Genomic DNA, 13,861 nt, shown 5'->3' on the forward strand with positions numbered 1-13,861 from the left:
TCCATCATTGATGCAAATTCTCATAAATACAGGACAGTTATTTAGTTCTATTCCTAAAGCAATTACTGACAAGCTGCCCACAGATCAGGACCATTTCCATGCATGGGATTTCGGGTTTATTCCATGATGTATTGGTCTGGGTCTGAAAAGTTTGAATTAAAAAAGTAAACTTAGACTCTGTAAATCTTTTTTCTCCCCACAGCCCCACAAGAGGTTCAGGTACCAGTAGCCATATCCCTTCCCAATTCTTTGTTCCTCTCCTGGAATCCACCCAAAAAACCTAATGGTATCATCACTCAGTACTCTTTGTATATGGATGGGATTCGAATCTATTCAGGCATCGGAGAGAGCTACACAGTCACAGGTAAGACCTCTGTGCATGTCAGTAGATATGACAGTCTATATTAGAATACTATGTATATATTTTATGTAATTGCAGACTAGAGTGTGTGTGTGTATATATACATATATTTCAGATAATAATCATCGAGAGTAATCTGAGAATGTGGTTTTAAAAATTGGTTGGTGATTTTGTTGAGCCACTAAAATTCCCTCATTTCTATGGTCACATCACATTTCTGGTGAAGCCAACGCTGAACTCATGGAAAAGAGCTCCTGCTGCTGCTCCTCCCCTTCACCTGAGGCTGTCCTACTGCGCATGCTTTATGGTAGAGCCCATCACTCCTCACCCGTCCGTCTGTGGACAGACCTTTGCTCAGGCACAGAGGGGCCCCTGGAGATACATCAACACCAGAGTAAGATACGACTCCACTGCCTCCATCGATCACAGGGCTGACGCTGGGCCCCTCTGGTCCCCAGCCATGTGATTGAGTCAGTGATGTCATTTCAAACAGATTCCACTGTCACATGATAACTACGATGAAATCCACATGATGGACTACCCTTAAGACTCAGAAGTTTGACTCAGTTCAGTGGCATCTGAATTTTAGACAATTTGAGAAAAAAACTTAATATCGATGCCAGATTAAAGTGTAAGGACACTAAAGGAAGATGAATTGTTGAAAACCTCATGAGACACAAGAGGCTTACATTATGTATGTTGTCTGGTATTCGAAACCACATACAATAGGGCCTCCCCTCAAAGGGCAGATCAAAAACTCATAGAGAGGAGTGAGCATGAAAGATTGGATGCCCAACAGCTGAAAACCAACCAATGTCCACAGCTCAATAAATGTGAATGTTATATATGTCATAATCTATAACATAGCATATAATAATATATGTTATATAATACATGCTATATAATGTATAATAATAACAATATATTTTTGTGTTAATTATGGAGTTCTGTATTTTATAGTATTGTATTTATTTATCAAGTGAGAAATTATTAATCAAATATTGACTAAGAAAAACCTGAGGCCCATGAAAGGTCACACAAGCTAGAGTCAAAGGCAGGATTAATCATGGATGCATTCACTCCTTCTCATCAGTGACTGGAACAAGGGCTGGAAGGGAATCGGTCAGGCCTTGTCCCTCCTGTCTCTTGTGCTTGTGACATCATGGGAACACACACAGATGCAGATTGGAGGTGTTTGTGGACAGAGCTATGGCATTCATGCAAATGCATTCTCAGGGTTTTCATCTTTGTGTCCCCTCTAGTCAGAACTTTCAAAGGACAAGAACAGTTGCTTTTCTGTTTGGTTCATTGTGGTTGGATAGAATTCTGTATTGCTGCTTCAATGAGGTAGATATTGTCATTGCCCCCATTTCACAAATGAGGAAACTGAGGCATAACAAGATTAAGTAACTTCCTCAAGGCCACAGGGTCTGTGAGTGGTAGACTTTTATATCAACTCAAACTACTCTGGCTCTGAGGAGAAAATGGGGTCTTCAGCAAGTTACTTAACTTCTCTGAGGCTTAGGTTCTGAGCCTGAAAATGTGTAATTTTTAAGATTTTTAAGAAATCTAGCGCCATACATCTAGCACTTTCATAGCATTTAGTAAAATGAATAATAATTATTTCCTGTTCAAAGTAGAGTTTATATGAGAACTAAAAGAATAGATTAACTGTGTCCTAACAATATCTGAAGGTGTTATTTTAACGAAGAACTGTAGACCACAGAAATTACTTCAGGAGAAATGAAAATATACCAGGAACTTCTTTAGACAATAGAAATTTCTCTCTCACAGTTCTGGAGGCAGGGAGTGTGAGATCAAGGTGTTGGCAGATTTGGTTTCTCTTGAGGCCTCTCTTCTTGGCTTGCAGACAGCTGCCTTCTCACTGTGTCCTCACATGGTCTTTCCTCTGGCACACACCTCTGTTGTGTCTTCTTATAAGGACACTGTCCTGTTGGATTAGGTCCCTACCCTCATGACCTCACTTAACCTTAATCATCTCTTTAAAAGCCCTACCTTTAGCCCAGCTGGTGTTACTCAGTGGTTGAGTGTCAACCTATGAATCAGGAGGTCATGGTTTGAGACCCAGTCATGGCACATCACATGGCCAGATTGTGGGCTCGACCCCCAGTAGGGGGCATGCAGGAGGAAGCCGATCCATGATTCTCTCTCATCATTGATGTTTCATCCTCTCTCTCCCTCTCCCTTCCTCTCTCTGAAATCAATAAAAATATTTTTTAAAAAAGAATAAAATCCCTACCTGTAAATATAGTCACACTAGAGTTTAAGGCTCCAACATGTAAATTTGCGGGAATGCAAGTCAGTCTACAACAGTACCTACAGTGAGTGCTTTGTCTACTGCTGGCAGAGGCTGAAACCCTACTTTCTCAGAAATTCTCCAGTGATGTGACCACCAGATAACATGGTGCTAAAGATCCTTTTCAACTCGAAGGTGTTACACCTCTGTCAGGTACTGAACTCAGGTCATATGCATCTTCCAAGCTTCCACCAGGAGCCCCAGAGAAGGCAGCATGGGAAAGGGATTGTGTCTGGGGCAGCCAGGAGAAGGCTGACACAGGAGGGTGCTCTAGCCATTGGGATGGGCTTTAGCCTCTGCAGACACTTTACATGTCATGTTGCATCATAACCTGTGCCTGTGATGCTATTGACACTCGCTGCTTGTCTTTGTGTCAGGGTATTTGTGACCTCATATCTTTTCCACGATGACTGGTTTGTGGGTTGAACTTGCAGTTATGAGGGCTGGGGCTGTCAGCAATAGTGAGAGTTTGGGACCTCTCAAATGGACTTCGACAGTGTGAAAAGACCGAGAGGAAGCCACAGTCTAGCTAAAAATGATACTCTTCTTAATTATAAAAAGTTATAAATGCTATTGAAGATTATCCTACCATATGATCATCTTACCATACTAGTAGAAACTCTTAATATTTTGCATCGTTCATCAGCAGTGAACCTTATATTCTTACATCTTTGATAATGTTACAAGTGAAAATTTATTTTCATTTGCCCATTTAGCTACTAGTTATATGGAATACTTACTGCATAATTATTAGTCAATCATATTTTGCTTTAATGTATCTGATCACAGTCTTGATGAGCAAAAACTCAGTGTAGCTAGGAATATAATTTTAAAACTTCTTTAAGAGCAACATTTCATATCCTGTTTTTCCTGGTTATAGTCATCTGCACCATTTAGCATTCTTTACCTTCTGCACTGTCAAAACTTCCTTGGTACCTTGGCTTAAGCTCCCCTCCTTAATGTTCAAAGTGTCAGCATTTTTTCTTACTCCTACTCCATCTCCTGTAGCTTCCTTTAAAGTTTCTGCATAGAACCAACATTCTTCTGTGTTGCATAGCCAACGGTTCTCACAGCCATGGCGGGTGAAGGTAGAGTAAATGAGATGCCCTTCAATTCAGAAGCCACTTAGCATCTGGTGGTTGAAATTTTTTTTTCTTCTTCCTCTTAAATAGGAAGCATTAAAAGTCAAAGGCATTGCTGCACCTTGAGTTAGTACAAAATATATTTAAAAATGCATACAGTTCAGATTTTTTGCCTTGCATAGGCCATAAGCTAGTAGTATGGTGGGTCACTCATGACACTGAAAAATGAGTCCAGTTAGGGAACCTCCCGAAGGCTGTTGATGTTTGCTATAATAAATAGCACACACTTTAAGTCAAACTTTTTTCATTCTGTATTCAAAGGTAATGGATTTTTCGTAACCATAGTAACCTTGGCGTATTTCTGGATAAATACATGAGGTATATACATTCTAGTTTTATTTTTGAATATAAACTACCACATTATGTATTACTAATAATATGAAAAATAGGATGTAGGTTAGTATAATGACAGCTTAAACTAGTATGCATTTTTCTTCTGCAAAAAATAAATATTTATCAAAAGTATAGGTTCAATTAATTTTTCCCCAGTTTTGTGGTATTCTGGTGGTGCCATTTATCTTTTTTTGCAAGATCTCCATTAATCTCTTGTTTCTATCCCATAAAAGATTTTTAAGAATTTTGAGATAGAAACAATTGCCTCAAAGCTTATGATTAAAAACATTATGGAAAGATTGAAGGGCCTATATTGGACTCACCAGCAGAGCTATTGTGGGCCACTTAAGATGTGTGTATACAGGATGTTCATAAATAGGTACGAAAAAAAAGCCACCTTTTGTCTATTCAACATACTGGGATTGTTTCAAAGTTCGGGCTAGATAGCATTCTGATTGATGATGACTATCCGAACGGTAGCCAACCAGATCATTCTCATTTAAATGAGCACCCTACCAGAAACTGGCAATCTTGAAGAAGTTTGTGAGGTGTCTCAGAGAAGCCTACACAGTTTTTAGAAGCAAGGATAGCAAGATGGGGGTAATCATGGAAGTATGCTCTGTGCCTGACAAGGAGGTTTATATGAGTTGTACTAACGGAACTGGTGAAGAGAGAGAGTGATCCCTTTGGATAGTTCTTTTTTATTCTTATTACATGAATTGTTTTTGGTTAATCCAACCTAAGACATTACTGCTTATGCCTACTGGAACCCCAAAAGGGAGGAAGATCAATAGGAACTCTCTTAAAACACAATTCTGACACCTAATCTACAGTAGTGTTAAGAGTTGAATGAGTGCCTGGTTTCAGCACCACGGAGAGCACTTTCAGGACCTGGGATTCTGTCTGTAAGACTGAGGCATTAAGACAAAGATGATAACAATGTAAGGTGTGTGTGTGTGTATAAGAAAGGCAGAGATCGAGAGAAGGGAAGGAGAGAGGAAAAGCAGATGAATTTCTGGTAAAGTCAGATAGGCAATAAATATTTATATCTGTAAGCAACCAAAAGTGCTAAAACTTCTTCTGTCTTATTTGCCAAGGTCAAACAGAATCACACATAAACAGCAAAATAGAGATGTTCAGCTTGAACCATCCAAACACTTAAGTCTTATGGTGAGAAATTTATTGTAGAAGAAGCTATATTGCTAATGGCACAATAAAAAACAAAAACATTGAAAGGCCAGGAACTTCTAACCCAGCATTATGAGGAATCTTATCAACACTACAGATTCGAGCTGAATCATATTCATTCATGCTGATGGCTTCCAAAAGATCTTTTTCTGAACAAAATAAAGCCTCACTCTAACCTTGATTTTTCCCTTAATTTGGGCTTTCTGAATGCCACAATGCTGCAGTGCATCCATATCACTCCTCTTGCGTAAAGCAGCGTTACTGAGGGGAACACTGTTGATGTGCTTGTGTTCTTAATGGGTAAGGCCGAGTATTAATAGGACGGAATATGTGAGGGGGTGTTCAGGTAAGGCAATGATCTCATCTGCGAGTCACTGTGCCTCTCTATCACAAACTAAGTCACACTTGTGCCCTTTTTATGTCACAGAGATAGAGCGTTAAATTATATACAAAGTCTAAGAAACACTGAGGATGCAAGGGGAAACGCTTAAACTATGAAAAGAAGCAGGAGCCTTCAGAAGCCAAGTTGTTAAATCAGTGACCAGACTCCAGGAGAGTTGCTCGGGGCTTAGCTACACTCCAGATCCTTGGGCTGTTGAGCAGTGGCTGCATTATTCCAAGGAGCCACGCCCACTTAGTAACAAAGGGTCAAGCAAAATAGAACAGTGAGTATAGAATGTGCACATATCAGCTGTGCTTAGCTGTATACAGTAAAGCCAGGTGTCATTCTTACTCTAAGATGCTTCTGCAATGCAAATGCACCAGTATGTGAAGAAATTAAATATGTGAAGAAATTAAATATATGAAATGTATATGTTAGTATCTGTACCCAAATGTTAACCTGGGATCTGTTCACCTAATTAATGAGCATCACTCTCTCCAGTGGTAGGAAGGGACACTGTGTTCGTAGGGATTTCAGAGGGAAAGTGCGAAGAACATCCAGTTAGGAAAGGAGTGGAATTCAAGCCTGAAAACAGTAATGGAATATGTCCTTCTGTTGAGAGTTTTGCAAACAGAGGCTGCCTGCTATTTTGAAAATTCTGAGAGCAGCCATTAATTTTTAATTTATTTTTATGACATCTTGAGATATAAATTAATTCTGAAAAGTAAAAGTATCTTAAGTATACAGCATGGTGACTCTCAAACGGACCGTATATATGGAGCCAGCACCCAAAGCAAGAAACAGAGCTATATCAGCAACCCAGGAGCCCCTCCTTTTATCTCCCAGGTCTTATCTCCTGACTCAGGTGACTGCTCTCCTGATCGTTAACAGCACAAATTAATTATGCTATGAAATTAGAATTGAAACCCAACAATACTGGCCTGTGTGCCCCAGCAAAAAACCTCCTAAGTGTCCAGTAATGGAATATTGTGCAGCCATATGGCTTATGAGGCTGTGGAGGAATACTTAATAATAATGTTAAAAACAAATATTTTAACAGGCAATATGTAATTCATGAGTCTATTTTTGTCAAATGCGTATGTGTTACATGTATACATACACATGAATGTGCTTACATACATACATGGACACACACCAGTGTTAACAGTGGTTGTCTGCAAGCAATGGGATTCTAGTCTCTCGTTTTCTTTCCTGTGAAGAGGTCTTATTTTTTAAACTCTCTAGGTTGGATTAGTAAACAGCATTTTTATGGTATTTTCCCCAATGTTAATATATGTGAAAAAAATTGATACAAAGAATGACTATTCTAGGAATCTGGGGGTTTTACCCGTTAATGCTTGTAGTTTCCCCTAGTTTGTACCTTGATATTTAGTGAAGTTGCTCACCTTCCTTCCTTCCTTCTAGTCAGGATCAAGTACGGTATTCTCCATACATGTCGTGTTGTCTACCACTGTCACCAAAACATTGCATGTATGTGATGCTATACTTCAGTTCCCATGTCTTCCTTTGATTCATAGAATCTTTTATATCATTTTCTACATATCTCTATATCACTTAAATATGTTGTCTTTCAATATTAACTTAGTTTAAAGGGGATAAATCTTGATTCCACACGGGAATGTCAGTGCGGGAATGTCAGTGTATTGAGTGCAGTTGTAATGCCATTATTATTCCATAATCTTTGTAGTATGTGCCATAGGAATAAGGACTCAGTCGGCATCTAATATGCTCTTATTGAACTGAGTTGCAATGAACTGAATTAAATTGAAGAAAGACTGAGAATAAGCGAATTAATATTTTCAAGTAAATGGCAACAAATACCAATGCATAATTCAGAGGTAATTAATATGCTAAATGTGGTAAACAGTTGTAATGAGGTAGGATGTTGCTGTAGCTTTGTAGAATTTTCTGTTGAATTATCCAGCAGGTAGCCGTGTTTTTTTGGTGAATTACTGGTATTAGTCTGCTCGGCTGCCATAACACACTGCAGAAATGCTCTGTCACCAGTGCTAGAGGCTGAAGTCAGATCCTGTGGGCAGGTGGGCTCCCTCTGAGGCTGTGCAGGAGCTCCTGTCCCCTGCCGCTCCCCGAGCTCCTGGGGGCTCTTGGCGCTCCGTGACTGTGGACACATCTTCCCAATCAGTGTCGGCCTTCCTCTCCAGCAGGCTTTCTCCTTGGGTGCTGCTTGTGTCCCAGTTTCCCCTTTTCCTAAAGACACGTCGTACCGGATTAGAGCCCTCCCTAATGACTCAACTCAGTAGGGCTGTGAAATCCTGCCTTCCAACCAGGTCACCTTCTGAGGTGCTGGGGCTAGGATTTCAGTATGTGAATTTGGGGAGAACACTTCAACCTGTAAGTGTGTATACTTGGTGCTGTGATCAGTATCATTCTAAACCTTCCCTCCAATACCTACAAACCGTTAGATATTAAACCTTTGTCAGAGCTGCTGTTTTCCAGTATCCTCAGAGGGTGGGCATTACATATATGACTGAGATATTTTCAACTTTCCTGAAACCATTTCCACTATCATTGCTTCGATAGAAATAGATACAACTATTTATGTTTTCCAGTCAGCGGTCATTTCTGTAGTAGGTGAAGAACAAAGGAGATATTTGGGAAGAGAAAGCATCACCAAGGAAGTGAACTGTTGCAGGCTTTAGAGGTTCAGAACCAAAAAACAGGGACGGCCCGGCTGGCGTGGCTCAGTGGCTGAGTGTTGACCTTTGAACCAAGAAGACACAATTCGATTCCTGGTCAGGGCACATGCCCAGGTTTTGGGCTTGATCCCCAGTAGGGGGCGTACAGGAGGCAGCCAATCAATGATTCTCTCCCATCATTGATGTTTCTATTTCCCTCGTGCGCTCTCTCTCTCTCAATTTCTCTCTCTCTCCCCCTCCCTTCCTCCCTCCCTCTCTCTCTCTCTCTCCCCCTTCCTCTCTGAAATCAATAAAAAAAATATTTTAAAAACACACACACAAAAAAATAGGAAGCCTAAGGACCAGGGCAGAATACTCAATGGCACAGAGCTGTGCATCTCATCAAAATGAAGTCACAGTCTCATGTGACTGAGGGCCCTGGGGAAATGGTCCGGGGCAGCGAGAGACAAAATGGGAGTCATTATCAGAGGTGCTGCAGGGGTTTGCACTTCATTCTCAGGCAAAGGAGAAGCACCAAAGGATTTTTAGAATTGAGGTGGCATGAGCTGATCAGTGTATTTGAAAATAAATAATCAAAATATGACATTAATCTGAAATACTCACAGGTGCACCTCTACAGCTGTTGTCTCCATTCATTGGGTGAAAGGACAAGTAGGTTAGGACTTAAATGCAGGACGCTAATTGGACTTAACAATGCAGATGGCACGGGAAGGAGAGGAGGAGAAAGGAGCATTAGTCCTATTTGTTAACAGATCTATTGTATTACATTTCTGTGCATCAGTCAGTGTAAAATAAAATCTCCTTATGTTATATCCTTTTAAATGGTGTTTAAATATTTCCTGAGGACACAATCTGCTACAGTATTTGCCCTTGGTGCAGCTTTCCATTAACCTTGTTGCAGAGACTAAGCCTAAAACTGTGCTTTTGGAGGGGTCTTGATTACGGAGTGAAGCCCAGTGACCTCGTTATACAACCACATCTGGACACGCTTTGTCTTTCTATCCGATTTAGAAAGTTCAGCAAACTCTAGAATACTTCTATTAACAAACTGACAGTCTCACATAATTAGGCTGTCCTCTCTCTCAAATGAAAGCCAAAGAGGGGTTAAAACCTCTCAACTATAAATGATATAGTGAAGTACTCGGGATACAGACATCAGGGATATTCAATAAGTTTAGTTGCACTGAATATGTAAGAAGAAGAAAAAAGGCGGAGATTAAACTCAAAATATCCTTTCCTTGTAGCTAACTTTTTCAATATTTTTTATTGTTTTGAGTATATCTGTATAAATCCTTCAGTTCCCTAAATGGTAAAATTCTTTTTTTTAAATTATTTTCAAAATAGTATTTCCGTGTCAGATACAAAAAAATAATTAAGGCCTGGAAGTCTCAGGTTCCTTCTTTTAGTGAAGGGTTGACTCAGTGATGAAACTGGGAAGAGTTTTTTTTGTTGTTGTTTTTTTTTTTTTTTTTCCTTCACCTAACTACTAAGTAGTTATCTTAAATTATAAATGCCTTTTATAATGTGTTTGTTTGTGTCCTTGGGAAAAGTAGGAATGGTTCAGGAGCAGTGGTTACTATTCATTCTTGGTTTTGCAAGTTAACATTGTCATTGGTCCTGACTGTTTCAGTTGCACATGATGGTAATCCAAGTATTTCATTAGTGGGTTTTTGTTTGGTTGGTTTTTTTGTTTTGTTTTGTTGTTTTGTTTTGTACAGTGATCTGTTCTTCATTGTAACCGTGGGCTTGCTCCGTGGACATTGTCAGCAGCCGCTCTGAATTCACGCCCTTCTGGCTGGGAAACTGCCCAACTCCAGATTGAAAAATACTGGGGAATGATGCTGATTGGTCCATCTTGGAGCATTCGTACAACTTTGGGGTCAAAGAGGCAGGATCTGGGTTCTAGAATAAAGTAGAAAGAAACATATAGCCAGTGCGGAAATTATTATGAGCCTGAGGACCAACCCAGTTTAGTTCATTTGTTACATTTACCAGTATTTGACTGCCCATAATGCCTCGGTCTTACTTGGATATTTTTATGAATGCGGTTTGTAACTCTATATCTTTGGAAGTCATCCAGCTCTACTGTCTGCCTGTGTTCTTCCTTTCCTGTGAGCCTTTAAGTTGCACAATGGTATAAAACGGTTACACAAGTTTATCCCCATTTTGTAGGTAAAGAAATAGGGCCTCAGAAGACTTACTTGATTTGCCTGCATTCATGAAGTTGGTCTGTGATGCAGCCAGGACTAGAATTTTGGTGCTCTGATCATTTTCTGACTCCTAAATCACAACTCTCAACTAGATAAGTTTAAAGTGAAGGAAGGAGGGGAAATTCCCTGACATTTTGATATTCAATGGTGTCAAAATATTAACACACCATTTATGTCTTCATCACATCATCAATGTATTCTTAAAGACACATCAATTAAAATGTCTCATTCCAAGATGAGCTTTAATCTTTTAAGTTTCAAGCAAGCCCGTGGATTTTAAATGGGGACCGTCTGACATTGTGCCCACATGCATTGAGGAGATACAGTAGGAAGCTATCGGTCTGCAGCATGTGGTCTCGAGAGCAGAAATGAGCCATGTCTTCAGCGTCAGTAATGAAAAGTTACCCATGGAAACTGGGGTTTGTATGGCTCCCTGCTGCATGACCTCACATCTTCCTTGTTTCAGCTAACCACGGACATGAAAGAATAATATACCCTTTTAATCCACTCATAGAAATGGTAGTTTGCTAGAGCTGCCATGAGAAAATTTCAGGCTGGGTGGCTTAAATAACAGGAATTTTTTTTTCCCCCAGTCTTGGGGACTGGAAGTCCCAGATCAAGGTGTCAGCGAGTTTGGCTCCGGAGGCCTCTCTCCTTGGCTTGCAGATGGCCAGCTTCTGGCCACGTCCTCACATGTCTGCCCGCTCTGAGTGTGCATCCCTGGTGTCTGTGTGTCCAGCTTTCCTCTTCTTATAAGGACACTGGAATTTGTCCTTAGGAGGAAAAATTAGAGTAGGACCCACACTAAAGGCCTCAATTTAATTGAATCACCTCTTCAAAAACCCTGTCTCCAAATGCAGCCTCTTTCGGAGGTACTGGGGGTTAGGGGTTCCACATAGGAATTTTGAAGGGATACTCCCAGGCGTAACAATAGGTATTCTTTGCAATGACTGCATATAGCTATGTGCCAAAGTGGTAAAAATTAAACATTTACTTGTTTGTTTGTTTGTTCCTTTTGGAGAATAATGCCTCAAGAATATTAGAACAAAATATTTTCACGAAGGCTGGTTTGTGGTTCTTTCATTCATTAACTTACCCACCCACCCATTATTCATAGACCTTTCTTGTGTATTCTGAAACTGGGGCAATATATTAGTGCTGGAGTAAGGCGTCATCTGGTGCTGTGGGACCTTTGTGGGCTTCCGTTTCCCTCTCTGTGTTCCCATCTCTCACATCAGTGAGCATCCTTGACCCAAATTATTGGTTGACTTGGTTGTTTTTTCCACTAGACTGTGAGTGCCTTGAGGGTATTCTCTCCCGAAGACATGGAAGGGTATGTGCATATAGAACAACAACCAAACAAAGATTGTTTTCACAATGAAGGACTGAAGGCATCATTTTTTTTTCAGTTATTATAAAACTAGACGTTATGTGGAGGATGTGTCAGAATACCAGTTGGTATTTAGAGGGATGTTTGAGACAGTAATTTGTCTGAGACTGACAGCCAGACCTAAGTTGATTGGAAACATGTGACATGTGACCCAGTGCTTTCCATCCATTGGGTACGTAGTTTCTTCCTAGTTCTCTATATGGCACAAGTATTAAGACTATTGCAAAGCTCATAAGCACATAATTTATGCTAAACCTGTTAAGAGGGACCATTCCATGGCTACAAATATGACCCATTTCATGCTATTAAAGTTTGTAAACATTGATGAATTATTTTTCACATTTACAGTCATGATGTAATTAAATCCAATGTAATCACAACCAAAATACTGGTACCTATTTAAACATAAAATAGTTGTTTTTACTATAAGTTGGAAAATTTTGGATGAGTGTTGGAGAATGATTTAAGACTCAGACAAAGGCTTGTTAAAAACCTCCTCCCTGTGTTTACTGTACTTCCCAGTTACATTCAAAGCTAGAATGGTAGAAAAAGAGTTTGGGCCAAAAAAAAAAATCACACAAAAAAAACACCTTAAAATTCCAATAGTGTTTAGGGAAGTTTGTTTCCTACATCCCAACTTTTAAAGGCTATTTTGCAAAGATGCTATTCTTGTATTTCCCTCTCTACATTTTTTCTGCCCTATTGTGGAAATATATACAAGTCCAGCAACTCCTAGGGAAATACTACCGAATTTGCAAATATTTGAATATTTATCTCCTGTGGGAAGATTGGAAAGTCACTTTCTGGCCCTTATGTAGCTCTACTATGCAAAAGCCAGGAGGATACAGCCCATAAATTCTATTAGCTCGGGACTCTGGGTGTCAGAAATATACTATATAGATAATATTAGGAGATTTCCCCCTCACTGAATCACTGCTATAAAGTTAAACCTAGTTTTCAAAATATAAATCAAATTAATGTTTTCTGTAAAGCTACAGACCTTTAGTTGTCAACTGAACTTCCGCAGACCTTTGAGTATTCATTTCTCAAAGTCAGCATGTATAGAATTCCTGAAAATCTGAGCATTTGGGGAGCTAATAGTAAAATATTAATGCTGATATACATTATTTTCAATTTTGTGTCCCTAAGTAGTTTGGCGCTAATGTCCTCATTGTAATTTGTTGTTAATCAGTGAAACTTGAGCTCTTCCTGAAATTAGTTCTTGTTTACAAGTAGCAGCTCAGACCCCATCGTAGGAGATACACTATAATTTGTAATTTTGCACAAAAATTCTCAAATCATTTGCCATTTTATATCGTAAGCAGTATAAATTAAAGTGGCTTAGAATCATCAGTATGTACTACATATCTATACCCTATAAGCCACAGCATCTCTGAAGTGTGGAAGACATAACCCAGAGCACAGTGTAATTCAAAAGACATAGCTGGAATTATCTTGTACACACATTATTATCTGCTATATCTCAGCATAGAAAATACATGGCAGATGCCCAACAAATATTTGTGGAGTGAATAAATAAATAAATGACATAAAAGCTATTTCTGAATGGGAGTTGTGAGCATTCATAAAATTCAAAATCCAGTTACTAATTTTATCTTTCATTGTCCAAAAGCAAGGTAGATGGTAGAGGAGGTTGTGTGTGTGTGTGTGTATGTCGGAGGGAAGGGAGGAGGGAGAGAGAGAGAAAGAAAGAGAGAAGAGGGATACTGCTCTAGGGTTATATTATCATAAAAGCAACCAAGAAAAAAAAAAATCTTGGGCTCAATATGCTGTAATTTGTTATAAATTGGGTACTGGGGGCACTCAGGAATCCAGACTGCAAGACAGCTGGCTAAGAGT

General features: G+C 39.5%; 1 protein-coding gene across 1 annotated transcript in view; it reads left to right on the forward strand.

The window, feature by feature from the left end:
* Positions 1-13,861, forward strand: part of USH2A (usherin) — a gene marked incomplete at its 5' end in the record, with an annotated part of 419,390 nt that overhangs the window by 183,459 nt on the left and 222,070 nt on the right. The window contains one exon of the mRNA XM_080650916.1: positions 203-364. Coding sequence (XP_080507042.1) covers positions 203-364 — 162 coding nt within the window. The remainder of the gene's footprint in view (positions 1-202; positions 365-13,861) is intronic.

The sequence above is a fragment of the Plecotus auritus genome (genome assembly GCF_963455305.1).
Source record: "Plecotus auritus genome assembly, chromosome: 14".
In the NCBI taxonomy this organism is placed as follows: Eukaryota; Metazoa; Chordata; class Mammalia; order Chiroptera; family Vespertilionidae; genus Plecotus; species Plecotus auritus.